At 42.7% G+C, this 20,947-nt stretch overlaps 1 protein-coding gene across 1 annotated transcript in view; it reads left to right on the top strand.

Annotated features, from left to right (window-relative positions):
* Fsip1 (fibrous sheath interacting protein 1) overlaps nt 1-20,947 on the top strand; it is a 55,148-nt gene that overhangs the window by 4,437 nt on the left and 29,764 nt on the right. Inside the window, exons 3-8 of the mRNA XM_021194418.1 lie at nt 634-814; nt 2,644-2,798; nt 4,231-4,327; nt 13,597-13,689; nt 14,657-14,814; nt 18,310-18,420. Of these exons, the coding sequence (XP_021050077.1) occupies nt 634-814; nt 2,644-2,798; nt 4,231-4,327; nt 13,597-13,689; nt 14,657-14,814; nt 18,310-18,420 (795 nt within the window). The remainder of the gene's footprint in view (nt 1-633; nt 815-2,643; nt 2,799-4,230; nt 4,328-13,596; nt 13,690-14,656; nt 14,815-18,309; nt 18,421-20,947) is intronic.

The following is a 20,947-nucleotide window of genomic DNA, read 5'->3' as shown; positions in this document are numbered from 1 at the left end:
CCTTGAGAACTCAGCTGTCCCTGGGGGTGTATCTGCTTCTAGTGTGACTCTCATCACCTGTGCATGTTTTTCAAGCTGTCTTTCTCTTGACCCCTCCATAAAAGTCCCTTTTTGCCTTCTCTCGGGAAGACACAGCTGGGCCAAACTGCTGTTTTCAGAGTGAGTTTTGCTGAAGTATAAAGGGAAGCTGGAACAAAGTAGGAGACTAAGAATAACCTAGGCATGCGAGTCTCATTAGAGGACTCTTATTAGAGACACATCTCACTCAAAATAGGCATGTCTGAGTCACTAAGCTCACCCAGCAGCGACACAGGGAGGCAGCTGCTGCGGACAGCAGAGGGCAGCGCCTGAAGGGGGCTCCTCAGGGCCAGTTTCAACTCTTCCCCAAGACGGTGGGACAATGGTATTTACTTGGTGAACTATTAGTAAATTTAATTTGTAGTTAAATTGCACTTCATTAAAGACCCTATGTTTCTAGAAATTTTAATAGTAGCACATGTATTTACATGCCTCATTACATACTTCCATTAATGTTAAATGCTATGAAATGTGAAGTTTTAAGAAAACACAGGTCTTTTGAAAATGTCTTTGAGTGTTATATTTTGGAAATTCTTTTGTTGAAATTATCTTTAGATTGACATGGTGAACAAGTTGAATTCTGGCCAAGAGGGCCACATATCATACAGTGGTGTGGAAGAAAGAAGGAGTAGTGATGATGCTAAGTGGGCGGACGACCCCAGGACAAAGCCAGCCAAGGAGAGCTCAGATGAAGACCCAGACATGCCTCAACCTCAGGCGACCCCTGAGCGTTCAGGTGGGACGACACCGGGTGGCTGGCCAATCGCAATGGCAGATACTGGCTTTAAAATAAATATTAGAAGTATAATTTTTCAGCTGAGTAAAGAAATTAAGAAAAGACATGTTTTTAGTGAGAAATTTATCTCTGTTTTTATGTCTGAGACTAGTGAGAGTATTTAAATACACTTAGAAATTCAATAGAACATGCTACTTAATAAAATAAAATATTATTGTGGTCATATTACATTCATCAAGGGGGAATATTTCTGTATTGCATGGCATGATTCATGGATCACTTTTGATGGCTAAAGTTGCAGAATAAGATTTATTAGGTCATTTATAAATACCCTTTAAGGATAACCCCAATGGTGGTGAATAATTATGATTTTAAAAGTGACTTTTTTTTCATGATATTAAATTCATTCTGGTCAGATTGAGATAGAACAGTAGTTCTCAGTTGTGATGTGCAGAACTCCGGGGATGTGGCTGTCTCAGATTCTTATAGAGACTTCCTCGTGACACCGGAGTGTTGTTGGCATTTTTGCCTCTGTACTGGCATTTGTAGTGACGCTCCAGAGGTAATGGTGAGTAAGCCGGCCAAACTGCCAGGCTAGACAGTGGCGCCAAGTCCTATGGGCTTGCAGTTGGTAAGACATATCTGAGGGAGTTGAGATAACCTGTTGGGCCCACTTCCCAAGATCTACGATTTTTTCATACTGTATGAGTTAGTTCAAGTTCCTGGTGTGTGGACCACTTATGGACAATGAGCCTAGAATGCCAGGATTGAGCTATGTGAGCAGCATGCTTTTAGAAACCCCTTTATTAGATTAATATTCTTTTGATATTTTCCCTCTTTTGTTCTTAGAGGTAGAGCTGTCCGTTATAGGTAAACATCACTGGACTCAGAGCTCTCACTTAGCATAAGGACTATTTAAATGCTCTGGTCTGGGAAGTCTGACACTTAGTACTGGTATACTGATGCTCATTGCAAGTTTATCAGTTTTCATCAATTTTCATGAGGGGAGTTTTGATTGGCAGCTAAGTGTTCTCACTGTGAAGTCAGACAAATTTGAGTGGAGCTCGCTGTTTTACTTATTAGTTAGAACACTTTGGGTATGCAAATTTGCCTCAGCATACGAATTAAAGAGAAGATGAGAAGGACCACTGCACCAGGCTAAGATGAGCCATGTGTGTGAATGAAGCACTCTGCATTGTGCCCATCAGGAAGTCTACACATGACAGTTTCTCTTACTGTTATCCTTAGTTGTCAGCTAAACCCTGAGTGACAAAGCTTCTAAAGTCCTTAATTTCAAATAAGCTATCACCAGTCATCGTCTTCTTGTGAACATTTTTTAAGTGAATCAGGAAACCAACAGACAGGGGCAGGAAAAGGCATGCGTATGGATTCTGACCACCTGCGTGGGTTGCTGTGAGTCGGATCCAGTGGGTGGCTCGGGATGTACCGCTTTCTCCTGTGGTTCACTGATGCATGCTGGTGCTTCCAGTTAAGCAGAGTCAGTTTAGAACAGTGTCACAGTTCCTCTTCTTTGTTTTGTATGTTTGGATATAGGTAGTCTAGCAGAGTGAAAGAGAGACAGCCTGGGACTTAAACTCTCAAGAGCCCTTCTGTGCTCAGTGCTGTAACTTATCCTCTGGAAGGGTCTAGTCATCCCACATTTATATGAAAAGACACTTGATGTTCACGGAGTTCCGACTCAGTACTAATGCTGTAGGTGTCACCGTTGGCTCTAAGTATTGGTTGAATGAATAAAAAGTAAAATCAAAACAAAACTTTGCTATTTTTTATTAAACTTCAAATCCATTTCTACCTTCAACACAATGCAGATGATCCCAAATTAGAAGAGACGAATGCTGTACTTCAAAATGCTATTCGTAAGATGCACAGACTCGACAAGCTATTGGCCAAAACACAATGTAGAGAAAAGGAAGTTAAAAAGCAAGGTCTAGAAATGAGAATTAAGCTGTGGGAGGAGCTCAAGGTAAGAAGTGTAAGAGTCAGTTCCTCTAATGAGAAGAAAGCCATGGCCCACGGGAGCGTTGATGTGATCCTGCTTTATTGATGTATTTTGCAAAAGTAGTGACTATGTGCACGAGTGCATGCGTGCGTGTTCGTGCGTGGATGTTTTCTGGAACCAGGGAGGGTAATTGGTCTGAGACATTGCAGCCTCTGGGTCCTGCTCTAGCGTGTCCATCGCCCGTGGCACTCGCAAACCTCTCTAGCCTGAGTCAGGCTGGCCTCCCGCCGCCTCTGACAAGGCACAGAGGTGATGACTACTTTTATCAAAGATGTGTGCCTGCTCTTTTTCCTTTGAGCTTATAGTTTGGAGATAATCACACACAAAGCACCAACTTGGTTTGTTGTTGATTAAATAAATTTCGGGACAAACAAATTGTGGGCTTGCTACTTCATGTGCTATTCATATTCTCCCGAGAAGTTATAAAGAGGCTTAAGCCTGAGCTGTGCTCTGTCCGCCTCCCTGCTGCTATATTTCTGAGCTTGATTAACTTTCCTTGGTCTTCACTGGCCTCCTATTCTCTCTCTGGCATTGAGAGCTTGAAGATGGATAAACATTGTCACTGTCTCTTAAAGCCACTGACTCGCATTATGATTGATTCCTTAAAGCAGAGCAGCTGAGTGAGGGACCCTGAAGTAACTCACGGACATCCCTTGTCACTGACTGACTTTGGGGGCGATTTCCTAGGCAGTGACATGAGTTAGGGATGAAGTGAGCAGGGATTCACTGTCTGAGCTTCCTAGGAAGACGGACGGAGCAAACAGAAAACTGCCGCCAAATTCAAACGAGGATGATTTTACATAATTAGCAGAAAAGTGAGTCTGTTTTCTGTTGAAACATGAAGCAAGTTTTAATTTGTGCTAAAATAAGAATTAAAAATTAGAAGCATAATAAAATATGAGGCCAACCTTGAAATTTCAATTTAATGGGGGTATCTGTGGATAATTCAATATATATACGTATATGTAATACCTGTAGATTATCTATCTATCTATCTATCTATCTATCTATCTATCTATCTATCTATCTATCTATCTATCTATCCATCCATCCATCCATCCACCCACCCACCCACCCACCCACCTATCCATCCATCCATCCACCCACCCACCCATCTATCTATCTATCTATCTATCTATCTATCNTCCATCCATCCATCCACCCACCCACCCATCTATCTATCTATCTATCTATCTATCTATCTATCTATCTATCTATCTATCTATCTATCTATAGATCTTTTGAGTAACACGAAATATTAACATATTTCCTAGTTAAAGGAATGCAAGTGGGCAGACTTTCCTGCTTGTGCACGGACAATTGAGAATGGGGTTGAAGCCGGGGGCCATGTTTGCTTTCCTTTTTTATATTTAAACTTAAACTGTTCTTCCCTCAGTCTGCAAAAAACACTGAAGATTTAGAAAATGACGAGGAGTTGGGAAACACAAAAAAGTTTCTGTGCTTGACTTCAGAATCTGCGGGGACAGCAGCTGGTGAGTAGAGGGAGAGGGTCTTGCACTCTTGCCCCAGGCTGGCCTGAGTTGTCCCTTTCCCTGCAAGTGTGACCCTCTGGCGAGCCAATGATTGATCATGTTAGGTGGGATGAGAGGGAAGGTCTGGGTGTGGGTCTGTTTAGTGTTTAAAGGGCTGTGTCTATCTACATGGGGAGAAAGGGAGCAGGGGAATCGCAGACACAGGCCCTGATGTTTTTACACTCATTTCCTGTCCCTTTAGAGTCAAGAGGCTATTCATGCCCTTGGCCTCTGCCTGCTGTTCTCCCATGGAACTCTTTTGTAAAAGTGTGTTGCTGATTTTCCCGTTTCTTGTGATCACACAGTCCTACCTTTAGAGAGCAGCCACGTTTGCTTCTTCCTTCCTTTGCTTTTCGTTGTCTCCCTCTACCCTTCCCCCCCTTTCTTTGCTGTAGGACAGTTTCAGAATCCCTTTCCATACACCACAGAGGTGGTATTCCAGTTCTGTGTGGGCAGGATGCACTAAGAGATCCTCTGAGTTCTCTGAGAAGGCTGGCTTCCTTTTGTCCTCACAAAGGCCATGTTCAACATTTCAGAACCCCAATCGCTGCTGCTGGATTCAGATTCAGCGTGGTTCTGAGTGGAGGTGTGGTCTGAGGGACAGCACTTTTTTTTACCTGGGCTCCTTTCTAGGCCCAGCACCTAAAGCTCAGAACCTTGAGTAATTAGGGTTTACAGTGCACCAAAGTTTTCTCCTAGAGTCTGGGTGTTCCCTGTGCATTGCCCCTTCTGTGTTGGAGGACTAATTTTTTTTATGCAAATCACACGAGGGGTGCCAGAGCTCTACCCACACAGTGGGTAGAGTTGACCCCAAAGGGGAGAGGGACCTTTCTTTTTAATGGACCCTCAAGGGGGGAGGAAGGGAGGAGGGGATAGGGGATTTCCAAATCACATGGCCTTGTGCCATCAATCTGACAAGTTTTAACTTCCTGATTCAAGATGATTGGAGGACTAATTTTATGTGGACTATACAAGTTGTTTTTTTTTTTTTTTTTTTTTTGAGACAGGGTTTCTCTGTGTAGCCCTGGCTGACCTGGAACTCACTCTGTAGACCAGGCTGCCTCGAACTCAGAAATCCGCCTGCCTCTGCCTGGGATTACAGGCGTGCGCCAACACTCCCGGCCCAAGTCTGTTTTTAATGAAAGTGATAAGACTTACTGGGGGAAAAGCCTATTAAATAGAAGGTCCTGGCCAAAGGTAATAGCCACTGCAGAAGGGTGAGACTACATTCATCTCTCACTCCACACAAAGATCAGTTCAAAGCAGATCAAAGATCTTAATTAAAAACCCAAGACACTCAAACGGCTAGGGACAGCACGCTAGAATATAGTTTTAGGAAGTAATGTTCTGATTGAACCCCAGTAGCACAGAAAATAGCTCCAAGAATTGACAAATGGAATTTTGAGGAATTAAAAACACTCAATGGACCAACAAGAAGACACAGCAGGGAAAGGCATCCAAACAACCCGGTTCAGTCTCCAGAGCTCCAGAGTGGAAGGAGAACTGACTCATGCAAGCTGCCCTCTGACCTCCATGGTCCACACAGACGCATATGTGCACAATAAAATATGTGTGTGTGCATAAATTAAAATGTTTCATCACAACAAAAGAAACTACAAATTAAACAGCCACCAGAATGGGAGAGACATTTTTTACTAGTTCTCAAAAAGAGAAATACAAATGACCAGTAAAAATTTTTGAAATTAACGTTTTTCATCATCAAAGAAACACATACTAAAACTGAATAGGTATTCAGTCTCCTCCAAGTCAGAATGGCTGTCATCCAGAAAATAAATGACAGCAAATGCTGGTGAGGATGTGGAGAAAGAGGAACTCTTACAACTGTTGGTTGGAGTATAAACTGGTGAAGACATTTTGGAAATCAGCATGGAAATTCCTCAAAAACTAAAACTAGAACTACCCTACCGTCCAGGAACACCACTCCCAGGCATCTACCCCAAGGACTCCATAGCCTACCATAGAAATACTTACACACTTAAGTTCGCTGTGGCTCTATTCACAATAGCTAGGGAGTGGAATCAGGTGGAGACGGCCCAGCCTCAGAAAGACAAAGAGGACATGCTCTTGTTCATATGATGATCGTAGATTCTCAGTTTTGTATATGTGTGTTTATGTGGGAGCAAGTGTGTGCAGATGAGAGAATTAAGGGCCCAAAAGAAGGGAAAAGCAGCTTTGAAGGAGGCAGTGGTGAGGGTAATAGAGCATAGACCACAAAAGCAGGCAAAGCCAATGGAGGAACCCATATCCTATCCTCCGTAAGTATTTCCTTCGTCCTAACTTGTATCAAACCGGCATAAAAACTAACCGGCGCACTTACATCTACCCAGAAGTCTGTAAATAAATAAAGGGTGTCTGTAAGTGTCATTAGGAAAATAGGGACCCGAGTGCTCCCTTCCCTTGCGGTGACCAGGGAAGTGCCAAGTATCTGTACACTGTCCACTAGGTGGCAGCATCTAGTTGCAACCCGTTTTCAAAGGCTCAGCATGGAGCTCTTAGCATGGAGCCTAGTTTGTCTGGAACTTAAAATCACACACCTACAGTCAGTTCTCATGATTCACAGATGTCTTCCTGAGTGACAGTTCCTTGGAGGAGACTCCGCCTGCTTCTTTTGCAGCTGCCTCCCTCTTCCTTTTCTCTCTTATGGGTCTAGTCTTTAGCATTTTTCTTTTAGGCTGTGCAAACCTATGTTTAGGCTGTTTTCCCTATGGTGTAATTTATTACTAATCTATTGCTGCATAACAAATTCTGTCAGAAACTGGTATATTAAAAAAAAAGCATTTCTCTTAGAATTTAAGCCATTTTGGAGGAGCGTGGCTGTATGGTTCTGACTTGGTTTCCTCATGACTGCAACTTGGTGGTTAGTGTTTCTGTTATCCAGAGGAGCCGCTGAGCCGAGAAGCTGCTCTGAGATCACTCTCAATACTTCCTGGAAGATCCTAATTCCCTGCTCACTTCGGCAGTGCCTCTAAGTTTCTTACTACCTGAATTCCACTGTAGGACCTTAGAACATGGCTATGTCCTTAGAACATGGCTGCTTGTATCCCTTAACATGGGTAGTAAATACTCAATATTTGGGTTATTTTTTATTATTTCCTTGATTACTAGACAATATTAACAAGAATATAATGTTTCATATGCTATTGCTCATATATCAGAGAATGTTGGCGGGTTTCATGTATTTATTAGCTATTGGGTTTCATTGTTGTTTTTTATCATTTTTTATCTATTGGTTTTATATAGCTCTTTGCTGTTACTATCTCAACTATGTCAACATATTTTCACAAGTTCTAAATGAAATAGAGGAAAGAGGAACTTTTTATAAATTTATGATTGGCTAGATTACAATATTTAATTGTACTCTCTTACATAATGGTTTATAACTAGATCATGTTATTCATTCTGATCATCTTTAGTTTGTGTCTTGGATCTTGTTAATTTTGAACATGTCAACCAGAACAGTATTAATTTTTGTGTCTTCTTCAATAATTGCTCCCATTTCCAATACATACTGTTAAAGGTTATTCATTCCACTTCAGTAGCTATTTAAATCAATAAAATTAATGTTTTAAATTAATAGATTTAAACAATGAATCTATCTTTTGTTCCTAGGTCAACCCTCCTTGCTAATGGAAGATTATTCTTTGAATTGGTACTGATTTGAATGGCTGAATTTATTCAGAAGTTTTATTTCTATAAAGCAGGATTAGAGGCAGAGCGATGGCCCAGTGGGTAACGGTGCTTGCTGATAAGCCCAGCAAGCTGAGTCCCATCCCCAGAACCTACAGGGTTGAGGGGAGAACCAGCCCCCTGAAGGTGTCCTCTGACCTCCACCTGTGTGTGTGGCTCAGGCTTGCCCCTCCCCCATACATATATCTGCACACATGAATAAATAAATGAATCAAAATGCAGCAGGACTAGGTTTTGTGTATATGTGTGTATGTGTGTGTACATGTGTGAACATTTGTGTGTGCATGCATGGATGTTGTAGTGTGAGATGGGAGTGGGAGTAGTGGGTGGAAAACCATCTGGCTCAAATTGTCTCTTGGAGGCGGTTCTCTGACTTCTCAGCATCTTTCATGTTCACTGTCCTTCGTCTGCTCGTTCTTCTGGAGTCAGTTTGGGCAGGACTCCCTCTAGACTTAAAGTCTCTACATACACGATTAAAAATAATCCATTAATGTAGCATCACAAATCAATAATTTTTAATTTTTTAAAATTATTATTATTTTCTTTATTTACATTTCAAATGCTATCCTGAAAGTTCCCTATACTCCACCCCCGCCCCTGCTCCCCTACCCACCCACTCCCACTACTTGACCCTGGCCTTCCCCTGTGCTGGGTCATATAAAGTTTGCAAGACCAAGGGGCCTCTCTTCCCAATGATGGCCGATTAGGCCATCTTCTGCTACATATGCAGCTAGAGACACGAGCTCAGGGGGTACTGGTTAGTTCATATTGTTGTTCCACCTACAGGGTTGCAGCCCCCTTCAGCTCCTTGGGTACTTTCTCTAGCTCCTCCATTGGGGGCCCTGTGTTCCATCCAATAGCTGACTGTGAGCATCCACTTCTGTGTTTGCCAGGCACTGGCATAGCCTCACAAGAGGCCGCTATATCAGGGTCCCTTCAGCAGAATCTTGCTGGACAAATCAATATTTTAATAGTAACTTTCCATATTGTATGTATTCTTACTATGTCTAATTTTCTGTTTTTCCCTACTTGGAAAAAAAAAAGAAATTAAGATAAAAGTAAGCAGGCTGAAGAGATATGGCTCAGTGGTTAAGAACACTCACTGCTCTTCAGAGGTACTGAGTTCAAGTCCCAGCAACCACATGGTGGCTCACAGCCGTCTGTAATGGGATCTGATGCCCTCTTCTGGTGTGTCTGAAGACAGCTACAGTGTACTCATACACATAAAATAAAATAATTCTTTTTTTAAAAAATTAAAAGTAAGCATGAGCCAGGCATGGTGGCACATGCTTTTAATCCCAGCACTCGGGAGGCAGAGGCAGGTGGATCTTTCTGAGTTCAAGGCCAGCCTGGTCTACAGAATGAGTTCTAGAACAGCTAGTGTTACACAAAGAAACTATTTCTCAAAACAAACAAACAAACGAAACAAACTAAATACAAAAATAAAATAAACAGAACTAAAACCAAACAAAAACCAAAACCAAACGAAAACAGAAAAAGAAAGTAAGCTTTTTAATCTTAGCACAGCTCCAAATCCACAGTAAAGTCACCAGGACAATACCGAGATTTTTTTCTGCACACATCACTCCATCAGGAGGACCTTTCATGTCTATGGTATGTTTGAAGTGAACCAGTATCAATATGACCTTATTCATCAAAACCTTACTTTATTCATGTTTCTTGACTTTTTATCGAATGTTCCTTTCCTGTCCCAGGATCCCATGCGGGGCACTTCATTACATTAGCCCCTGTGTCTCCACAGTCTAATCTTAGTTGTGATGCTTCTACACTCTCCTTGCTTGTAACCGTCTTGGGAGTTCTGAGGCACACTGGTCTGGCATTTTGTCGTGTATCTGCTGGTTGGAATCGAGCTCACAGTTTTCCCATGATTAGATTGAACTGTGCACTCTGGAGAGGAGGATGGTAGATTTAAAGTGCCATTTTCCTTACGCCACAGTGGTGACAAGCATACCACCCTGTTGATGTTAATACCCCTCCCCAGCTGAGGAAGTCTGTCAGAGATTCCCAGGGGACAGTCACTCCCTCCCCCTCTCTTCCAGCTGTGACCTTTATGAGGAAGTGGTTACATACAGTCTCCATTTGAGGAGTGGGGAAGCCATGCGTTGCCTCACGGAAGCAGAATGTGGGCTTACATTATTCCCATTTATTCTGCAGGGGAGATCTATCTGTCCTCTCTCTTACTCACCTGTATCAGTATTAGAATGGTATTTGTTGATGTTAATTTTATACTTTGAGTTAATTCTAGCTTATTGTATTGGCTGCGTTTTCCTGTTTGGCCATTGGATGATCTCTTAGTTGGTACCTGCATCTCTCTGACCCATTTCTGTCACCGTGGGATTTATTTTGTTTCTCTTGCCAGGCATGTCTTCTCTTTTTTGCTTCTGACTCTTCTGTATTTCCCACCTGAGTCTTGGGATCAGCCATGTCTCTAAGGAGCTTAATTCCTGTCATTGCACAGTCTAGATGTTAGGTGCACTTTCCTCTGGGAAAAGGAATGCGTGTCCATATATGAACCCATTATGTAATGTCTATAAGTATGCCTGTATACCAACCATCCCTTTTGGAGCAGATTAGCTGCTGTCTCTGGCCGGACTCCATCACCACCTGGACCACTATGGCCCAACCCTCTTGCTTATCTGTAATGCTCTATTCCAACCACGAGAAACTTGTTTCCACTCTCTGCTGTCTCTCTACTTAATTGTGCAGTTGCATGGTACACACATTAGCCTGTGGAAAACACCTTGGTCACCTCGAATATGGTTCTGATGTTCAGTTTCAGTTTCCTTTAGTCATAGAGGATTCATTTATCAGTTAGAGAGTTGGGATTAAGCGGCTCTTTTCACGAGTTTCTATTTTGGTGAGATTCTTTTATACATTTTGATTGTCTTGTCATGTTTCTGCATTCAACGTGTGTGATTTCTCAGTCTCTTAAGCAATTAAAAAAACTCTGCAAACATTGATTTTCTTTCTTTATGCCCTGATGGTATTTTATTTTTTTTTTAAGGCACAGTGCTGCATGCTCACAGTTACAGCATTAGAAAGAATAGCTTTACTGCTCTAAAAGAACCCTTCACGTGAATCCTCACTCCACTCTCCTTGCCTTCCCAACCTTTTAGATGCCACCGAGTTTGACTTTCTTCGTAGTTTTCAGGAATGTTGTATGATTGGAATTTCCCAATAAAAGCTTCTCCAGACCATATTGTTTCACTACAAGTATGTGCCTGTGCCTTTTTCTGACATGGTAGCTAACTTTTTTTGTTTGTTATGGATAATACTTCAGTCTATTGGTTACTACCCATTCTAGTTGCACTTTTGTTGCTGTGATAAAATACTCAGACAAAAATCAATTTAGGGGAGAAAGAACATTTGTAGTTCATAATTCCTGGTTACAGTCTAACACTGTGAGAGAGTTACAAGCACAGAAGTTTGAGACGGGTGGTCACATCACATCCACAGTCAAGAGAGAGATGCTTGCATGAGCCCCCTTGCTTACTTGTGCTTAGGTTGATTTCTTCACTCCTGGACAGTTCAGGATCCCCTGAGTAGGGAATAGTGCCTCCCACAGTGGACTGGGTCTTACATTAACTAACTTAAGACTGTCTATCACAGACATGCTCACAGTCCAATCTCATGTAGAAAGCCCTTACCAGGTGACTCTGAGTTGTGCCAAGTTGACAGTTAAAGGTAACCATCATTTGTTCCTCAGGAGCTGCCAACCTTGTTTATTTATTTATTTAGAGATAGAGATTCTGACTGGGTCCTGAGTCTCAATGATTTAGCAAGGCTGATTGGCCAGTGAGTCTCAGGGATCTTTCTGTCTCTGTCTTCTCTGAAGCTGGTATTACAAATATGTACCATCACACTCAACCTTTTTTTTTTTTTTTTTTTTGCATGAGTTCTAGAGATTGGACTGAAGTGCTACGGTTGTGCAGTGGGTACTCTACCAACTGAGCTGTCTTTCCAGTCCCAAAATTTTAATTTTAATGAAGAACAATTTATCATTTTAATTTCATGGATAGTGTATGATCTGTTTTTTGTTTTGTATTGTTTTGTTTGGTTTTGAGATACAGTCTTACTAGGTAACCCTGGTTGAACTGGAACTCGCTATGCAGACCAGGTTGTTCTCTAACCCAGAGATCCATCTGGCTTTGCCTCCTAAGTGGTGGGATTAAAGATGTGCACCACCATGCCTGGCTTGCTGTGCTTTTAAGAACAAAAGATTTCCGTGGCACAAACAGGCAGATTCAACTTGTCATGTTAAGGCACAGAGAAAATTGGTTTTGAAGATTGTTTTAGTTAGGTTTCTATTGCTGCGGGAGAACATCATGACCAAAAGCAGCTTGGGGAGGAAAGGGTTTATTTCAATTACACTTTCAGGGCAGGAACTCCAGCAGGGCCAGAACCATGAGGCAGGAGCTGATACAGAGGCCATGGAGGAGTGCTGCTTACTGGCTTGCTCCTTCTGGCTTTTTCGGGCTGCCTTCTTCTAGAACCCAGGACCACATGCCTAGCAATGGTGCTGCCCATAGCGAACTGGGCCTTCCCACATACTTGTCTATAAGCAAATCTTAGGGAGACATCTTCTTAATTGAGAGTCCATCTTCTCAAATGACTCTAGCTTGTGTCAAGTTAGCATAAAACTGGTTAGATCTCCCAAATGTACTCTCTCTCTTTTAAATAAAACTCCCTCCCCCTATCTCTCTGTCTCTCTTTGTGTCTCTCTGTGTGTCTCAGTATCTCTGTCTCTGTCTCTGTCTCTGTCTCTCTCTCTCTCTCTCTGCATGCAGGCAGGTGGGAGTGCATGCCATGGCTCGTGTGAGGTGGTCAGAGGAGGACTCAGTTCTTTGGAGCTTAGACTGTCAGGCTTGCTCAAGTGCCCTGGCCCCCCAGAGCTATCTTGCAGGCCTTGTCTTTTGGTTTGTTGTTTTTGTTGTTGTTTTTTTTAAAGACAGAGTCTCATGTAGCCCAGATTGGCCTTGAATTTGCCGTGTCTCAGAGGATGACCTTGAACTTAACCTCCTGGGCCTCGTTCCTTCTCTTCCTATGGCTGGAGGTGCAGGTACTTGGCACTGTGCCTTACTCAAAGGCATTCTGTTAATGGCTGACTACACACTTAAACTCTTCAGCTTCAAGGCCTGAAATAGAAGGGACCTCATAGTGCTGCTGCTGACTGGGCATTGTCTGTATCACAGGCACGGAGATCTGTGTAGGTCATCTCTAGAGAGAGGTGATGTTCTAGTGTACTCTCACGAGTCTAGGGAAGTGCTGTCTGGCTGTCTTCCGAGGTTCATCTCTGTGGTGCACGTGAAGACTGCCTGATTGCTATTTCAACATGGGAGTGACTTTTTCTTTAACAGCTCCCGTGTATGGAGAGGATTGAGGAACAGTAGAATGAGTAGTCAATCATGCAATCCTCTCTCTTCCTTCAGTGTTGATAACTTTATTTTGTGGAGATTGAACAAGTGTTTTATTTTCTTTTTTGTTGTTGTTGTTTGTATCAGCAGAGCCATTGCATTGTGAGTTCAAAGACGCCCTTTTCTCGGTGTTTCATACTCAGATTCCTCCAGAAACTTACGAAAATCTCATGGAGAAAGGTATGTTTAACTAGTGTGAGTATAGAGATTGCCACAAGGGGGCGCCGGCTGTATACAGAAATAGTCATGGATGAAGGGGGCTTGATATAATTTGATCAGTTAAGTAATGAAGAAAACATCTAATTTAAAAAAAAAAAAAGAAGTAATAACTAGAGTTCAAGGTGAGGCATAAGGGCTGAAGATGTAGCTCATAGCAGAGGACACACCCAGAACAAAATAGGCACGGCACACAATCCTTTGTGAGTTTGTCCATGTTGAAGTTACTTATCAAAACTTCATTATTGTGTTCTATTACTGGATCTTTGAAAATTTGCATAATAGTTTTGAAAAAGTAGGCTGCCTACTCACGGTTCCTCTGGCTTCTGGGTGCAGATATTGTCTCAGAAGTGAATCATTTGGGGCCAGGCACCCCATCTTTATTCGTCCTCAGCATTTTGGCTGGTTGTGCATGTGGGAAGTAGTTTTCTTGAGGGAAGAGCCCCCCAATTGGTTCTCCAATACCAAGTAGGTCAGCCCTTTAACCATGTCATACAAATAACTCCATGAAGACTGGACAGGGCTGCATCTATATATTTATGTTATATATATATATATATATATATATATATATATATATATATATATTCAGCAATTAAAAGCAAAGAGGCCATGATTTGAGAGAAAAAGCAAGCAAGGCAAGTACTTGGTTAGCAGGGGAGTTTGGAGGTAGGAAAAAGAAGGGTGAAATGATGTAATTATACTTTAATTAAAATGATTTTAAAAAGTAGGCTGCAACTGATCGAAATCTGGGTTATGGAGGACGGGGAGAAAATAAATCTAAGCCAAATCTGGGTCTAGAATTCTAGAATTTAAAAATTATTCCTTCTATCTGTGTTTCTAAAACATATTTTAATGTATACTTAAGGCGAATTTTTAGTATGATTCAGAATTGTAATTGTGAGCTTACTTTGAACCTTTTCAATACTAGATTTTACCTGTGATGTGGAGAAAAATGAGCCATTGATCATAACAGAAAAGCTACCATTTTCCAATACAGAAGCGATTGAGCCTCGGAGTGAACACAGCCAGGGTTTCATTAGGCAGAACACCGAACACAGCCAGGGTTTCATTAAGCGAAACATTGAGGTGAGTCTAATGATTCCAGAGACAGAACGTGGAGAAAGCCAGGGGCAGAAAGGGTCCTAGGGATTTGCTTACTGCCTTGCTGGGTGTGAGCGTGGGTGGTGTGTGTGCACGCGTGTGTATGTGGGTGCACATGCCTGTGTGTGCGGAGGCCAGAGGAGGAGGTGGGCTGTACTGATCTACCATGCTCTGCTTTATTTCCTTGAGACAGGGTCTCTCACTGGACTCGGAGTGAGCCTGGTGACGACCGAGCCTCAGCAGTCCTGTCTCTGCCCCTTACTTGACACTTGACATTCTAGGCACACACCTAGCTTTTTACATGGGTCCTGGGGATTTGAACTCATGCTTGCATGGCAAGTGCTCCTACCCTCTGAGACATCTCAGCCATTCGGGGTCTTGAAATAGACTTTTTATCAAGATGAATGTGTGCACAATTGGTTTAGTATATATAACCAAAAGAAAAGCTTTGTGAAATAATCTGCATCTTCACTGCTTTCTTTCTTTTTAACTTTTTTATTGGATATTTTCTTTATTTACATTTCAAATGTCCCCTTTCCGGGTTCTCCCATCCCCAGGGACCCATTTTCCTGTCCCCCCTTCCTCTGCTTCTATGAGGCTGTTCCTCCACCCACCCACTCCCGCCTACCCACCCTCACATTCCACTACACTGGGGTATTGAGCCTTCACAGGACCAAGGGCCTCTCCTCCCACTGATGCCCAGCAAGGTCATCCTCTGCTACATATGGAGCTGGAGCCATGGGTTCCTCCATTGTACTCCTTGGTTGGTGGTTTAGTCCCTGGGAGCTCTGGGGTTCATATTGTTCTTTCTGTGGGGTTGCAAACCCCATTAACTCTTTCAGTCCTTTTTCTAACTTCTTCTCCATTGGGGATCCCACTGGGGACCCTGTGCTCAGTCCAGTGGTTGGCTGTGAGCATCCACCTCTGTATTTGTCAGGCTCTGGCAAAGCCTTTCAGGAGACGGCTATATCAGGCTCCTGTCAGCATGTACTTCTTGTCATCAGCAGTAGTGTCTGGGTTTGGTGACTTTATATGAGATGGATCCCCAGGTGGGGCAGTCTCTGGATGGCCTTTCCTTCAGTCTCTGCTCCACACTTTGTCTCTGTATTTGCTCTCATGAGTATTTTGTTCCCCTTTCTAAGAAGGACCGAAGCACCCACACTTTGGTCTTCCTCCTCCTCTTCCTCCTCCTCCTCCTCCTCCTCCTCTCCTCCTTCTTCTTCCGGTTTTTCGAGACAGGGTTTCTCTGTGTAGCCCTGGCTGTCCTGGAACTCACTTTGTAGACCAGGCTGGCCTCGAACTCAGAAATCCACCTGCCTCTGCCTCCTGAGTGCTGGGATTAAAGGCGTGTGCCACCAGGCCCAGCCCCGGTCTTCCTTCTTCTTGAGCTTCATGTGGTCTGTGAATTGTATCTTGGTGGATACAGAAAATGTGGTGCTTTTACACGACGGAATACTACTCAGCTATTAAAAACAATGAATTCATGAAATTCTCAGGCAAATGCATGGAACTAGAAAATATCGCCCTGAGTGAGGTAACCCAGTCACAAAAGAACACACATGGTATGCAGTCACTGAGAAGTGGATATTAGCCCAAAAGCTTGGAATACCCAAGATATAATTTTTCACTGCTTTCTAATCTAATTACATAACACCTCCCATCTTGCCCTGCCCTGCCCTGCTTTGGTTCCTTCTATCCTAATTTATCTCTTTCAAATTTGCTAGCTGCAACTAGAATTTATTTTATCATTCAAAATAGTCTAGTTCCTGAAATGGAAATAGCCTTGATCAGGACTTCTCCAGATTTTAACTTGTGAGTCATTTTTATCATAAGAATGATTGTGTAACTACTGTGCTTAGAACTTAGGATGGAAAATGCTCCTGGCAGAGCAGCAAGACTGGCTTGGGGAAACGAGCTGGTAGTCTGCCCTCCCCTGTTACTCCCTGACCTTGGTCACTGCTCTTGAGTGGGTCCTTGATTTAGGGCTCATCCTTGTTACACCATAGGTCAGGCAACCTGATTTGGTTTGTCTTTAAAGGAGCAGTTAAGGGCACAGAGACTTGTGTATTGGCCTGGGATGCTAATTAATTAATAAATCTATGAGAAACGTCTGTGGGGTGGACAGAAGCTCACACTAACTGCTTGTACAGCCAGTGAGTGGGAAACCACACTGTGTAAAGTATCAGCAACGCGAGAATGGTGTTTCCTCGCTCAGGCCAGAATCTGTTCTCCTGTCTGGCATGCTGTGCCAGGCAGCTTGGTCCCTGAGTCAGTCTGCCACTGCCAGGCTGGCCGCTCTCAGACTTCTGTGCCTGTGTTCGTGTTACCTCAGGGAACCTTCTCCAACTTCATCTGGCCTTGTCTCTCTGCTAGCCCATGAGATCTTGATGTACTGTTTCGTTTTCCAAGAACAGCTGAGTTTTCTCTGAGCGCTTGCTGATAATGCACAATAGCTTCCATATAGATTCTCCTGCTTTCCCTTTTATAACACCAATAGGATCTTTATTTAAAGGCCTTTTGTGATATTCTAGAAATTAATTAATTTTTGAGATAAGGTCTTGTGTAGCTCATAGCTGAGGATGACTTTGAACTTCTGATGCCCCTGCCGCCTCCACTTCTTAAGTGCTGGGATTGTAGGTGTGCTCCATGATGCTCAGCTTTCTGAGGTGCTAGTGTTTGAGCCCAGGGCTTCATGCATGTAAGGTAAGCCTTAACCAACTGATATGCAAGCCCAGGCTCAGTATTCTAGAAATTTAAAAGCAGTTTCTTTACTTGGATGTGTGGTACCAGAAAGTGTCCACAGAGACCTCTGTCTCAGCAAATGTTTTTATGCTTCTACATCTACATATCCACATCTTCTGTATCTATGCCCTCTATAGCTATACATCTATGTCTCTATTTAAATCTATATATCTGGAGAGAAATTTGAAATCAGCTTTCATTTAAAAATATTTATATAAAAGTGACTTTTGAAGCGGTTAATAAGAAGGCCTGCCTAGAGCCAGTGAGATGACTCAGTGGGTAAAGGGTGGGTGCCCTCAAGCCTGAGTTCTATTCCTGGACCCACACAGTAAAAGGAGAGAAATGACTCCTTTAAGATGACCTCTGATCTCCACATAAGTGCTATAGTCAACACGTGTGTAAGTGTGCATGCACACACATGCACACATGCATTTACACAGAGAGACACACACATGGAGAGAGGGGGCAAGGAGGAAGGGAGAAGGAGAGAGATTGAGTGTGTGTGTCAAGAGAAAGAAAAGAAGGGTTTCTTATACTGTAAATATCTTTGGAGAATGACTATAAAAGATTTTTTATAAAATAAAACTACTAACAAGGAAAAAAAACCTACCTGGCAAATCAGAGTGTCTAACCTCTCAAAGTTTAATTTAGTATTTCTACTTTGTAGAAGTCTCATTTCTTTTCACTGGTCGACATGTTGCAGTGTATGCTTACATTTCTCACTAACATATTCTGTAGTTGGCCAAACATTCGAGAAGCCCGGTGGTTATGGTTGAAGGAGAGAAGAAAAGGCTGGATGAGCTCCTGCAAGGCCTGGAGGATACAGATTCAGGACTGTCCAGTTCTGAGGTATGCAAACTCGACTGCCAGTGATTTGCCTTTCCTAACCATTCTTGGGCCGTCAACCTATTAGCGCAAGTGTATAGCCTTTCCAGTTAGAAGACATTCTCCGCATTAGAAATCCTAACATTTTCTGATTTATTATTGGTCAGTTCACTAAGTCTGTAAAATGGCACACTAGGCTTAGTTCCTGATGCCGTTAGAATATATTTCTCTGTGCCCCCTCTTCATCCGTCCTGGCTTCACAGTCTTCCAGCGTGGTCTTCATAATCCTATAGGATGCTAGTCTGTTTTTGCTCAGTCAGTCTTCACTGGGAAGAGGCTCTTCTATAGGAGTAAATGCAGATATTTCTAGAGCTAAGGAATAATCCACAGGAGTGCTGCAGCCCACTGCTCGTACATGTCTCCCTGTTAACTGTGTAGGCATGGTTCTTATTTCCACAAAGAAACTTGTGTTACCTGAAGCACTTGGCACTCAGGTCTGACTTTTATTTCCCTGGGCTGAGTGAGGCTGTGATAGGACTGGTGCTTGAGGACCCTGCCTGCATCCCTTTCATCTGCTCCCTGTGTGTGTGTCAGGTTACCTGCAGCCAGCTGGAAGCCCAGGGCACACAGCTGCAGAGGGTGCCACTTACTGGAGGTTCAAGAGCAGCACATGCGTGACAGCTATGGCCACAGGGGAGGACAGACCAGGGGACACCAAACTCCATGACTACCCTGGCTGCCAAGATCCTGCAAATTTCTGAGAGAAGCTAGAAAATCAGAGTTTTAAATGGGAAACATGTGTTTTAAAGGTCAACAATTAATTCCTTGAAAAAATTCTGTGTGGGCAAACATAATACCCCTTCTTCCGCTCCAAATTCAAAGCAAATGCCAGAGCCTCACAGAATACAACCTCCCCTTTGGGAGCTGGGTGCAGGGATAGAGGCGAGGGTGGGTGAAGCACACTGCTGAGTATCAAGAGATTCTGAGGTTACTTCAGCTTTGCTAGCTGTGCTAATTGTCTCAATTTATTAACAAAAATCATGTAGCAGAATTAGATGCCCAGTTTCATTTAGGTCTCTTACTAACTGTGAAGCTGGCAAGACACTTGAGTTCTGCTGTTGGCAGTTAGTATGTGGCTCCCCCCAGCCCCACACAGCTGTTCCTGCTATGCGTTGACAATGAATGTGTGTGATTAATATTGTTTTTGTCATATTGGCTTAGTTAGTATTTGTGTTTTGTCCTCCCTTATTTTAAGCTTTATATCAATTCAAACAATATTTTTGTTATTTTAAACTATTCTTTGTTGTTACTTGGAATGGTCATTGATAATATTTGGAACATTTCCTTCCTTCAAATTATGTATTTTAATGGTCATATTTGATCTCTTTTATTCATTTACTCTTTTCTCCTCATATTAGTTGGGAATCTAGTTCTGTTTATGACCTGATTTTGTTATTATCCCTCAATTTCTGAAATAGTTCCTAAAATCTCACATCTTGACTACAACACATGTGTGTGCTCAGTGTTGTGTGTATGTCATATGTATTGCAGTGAATGCGTGTGCACAGTGTTGTGTGTGTATGTCATGTGTATGTGCAGTGAACGTGTGTGCACAGTGTTGTGTGTGTGTATGTCATGTGTATGTGCAGTGAACATGTGTGCACAGTGTTGTGTGTGTGTATGTCAAGTGTATGTTCAGTGAACATGTGTGCACAGTGTTGTGTGTGTATGTCATGTGTATGTGCAGTGAACATGTGTGCACAGTGTTGTGTGTGTGTGTGTCATGTGTATGTGCAGTGAACATGTGTGCACAGTGTTGTGTGTGTGTGTCCACGCACTGATGCCCCGCTGCCCTCTTTTGTAGCAAGGTGGGTTTTACAGTGGTGCCCAGATCACTCACTTCTATACACCTGAGTGGCTGAGCCTGCCTGCTGGCTACTAAGTTACCTGCTTGAACCCTAACTAGGGAGGAAGCTAGGAAGATCATCTCTGGTTTCTGTCTCAGGAAGGTGAGACTCCTGCAAACCAGAAAGTTTAAGCTTCCCACACGGGCCAACCGTTTCCAGGTGGTGCTGGAGCAGCAGGCCCGACAGCTACCTTCATTTAATTATGAAATGTCTTGCTGCAGTTGCCTGGTACCTGCACATCAATGTTCTGTTGGGGTTCGTTGACAGGCTCCAAACCTTAGCTTCATTAAAAATAATTTCAGCCAGGTGGTGGTGGTGCATGCCTTTAATCCCAGCACTCAGGAATCAAAGGCAGGCGAATTTCTGACTTCGAGGCCAGCCTGGTGTACAAAATGAGTTCCAGGACAGCCAGGGCTACACAGAGAAACCCTGTCTCAAAAAAACCACCAAAATAATAATAATAATAATAATAATAATAATAATAATAATAATAATAATTTCAGTCAGGAGAGAGTTTTCAATTAATTGCTGTTTACTCATTGATTCTGTAGTTTAAGTTTTGCTAATTATCTTTCATTTAGAGCATTCAGTATTTATATCAATTTTATGAGGGCAAATAATAAACCAGTTTCTTTTTTTTTTTT

The sequence above is a fragment of the Mus pahari genome, chromosome 3 (assembly GCF_900095145.1).
Source record: "Mus pahari chromosome 3, PAHARI_EIJ_v1.1, whole genome shotgun sequence".
Lineage (NCBI taxonomy): Eukaryota > Metazoa > Chordata > Mammalia > Rodentia > Muridae > Mus > Mus pahari.
Note: the sequence above shows the minus strand (reverse complement) of the source record. Positions and strands in the feature narration are given on the sequence as shown.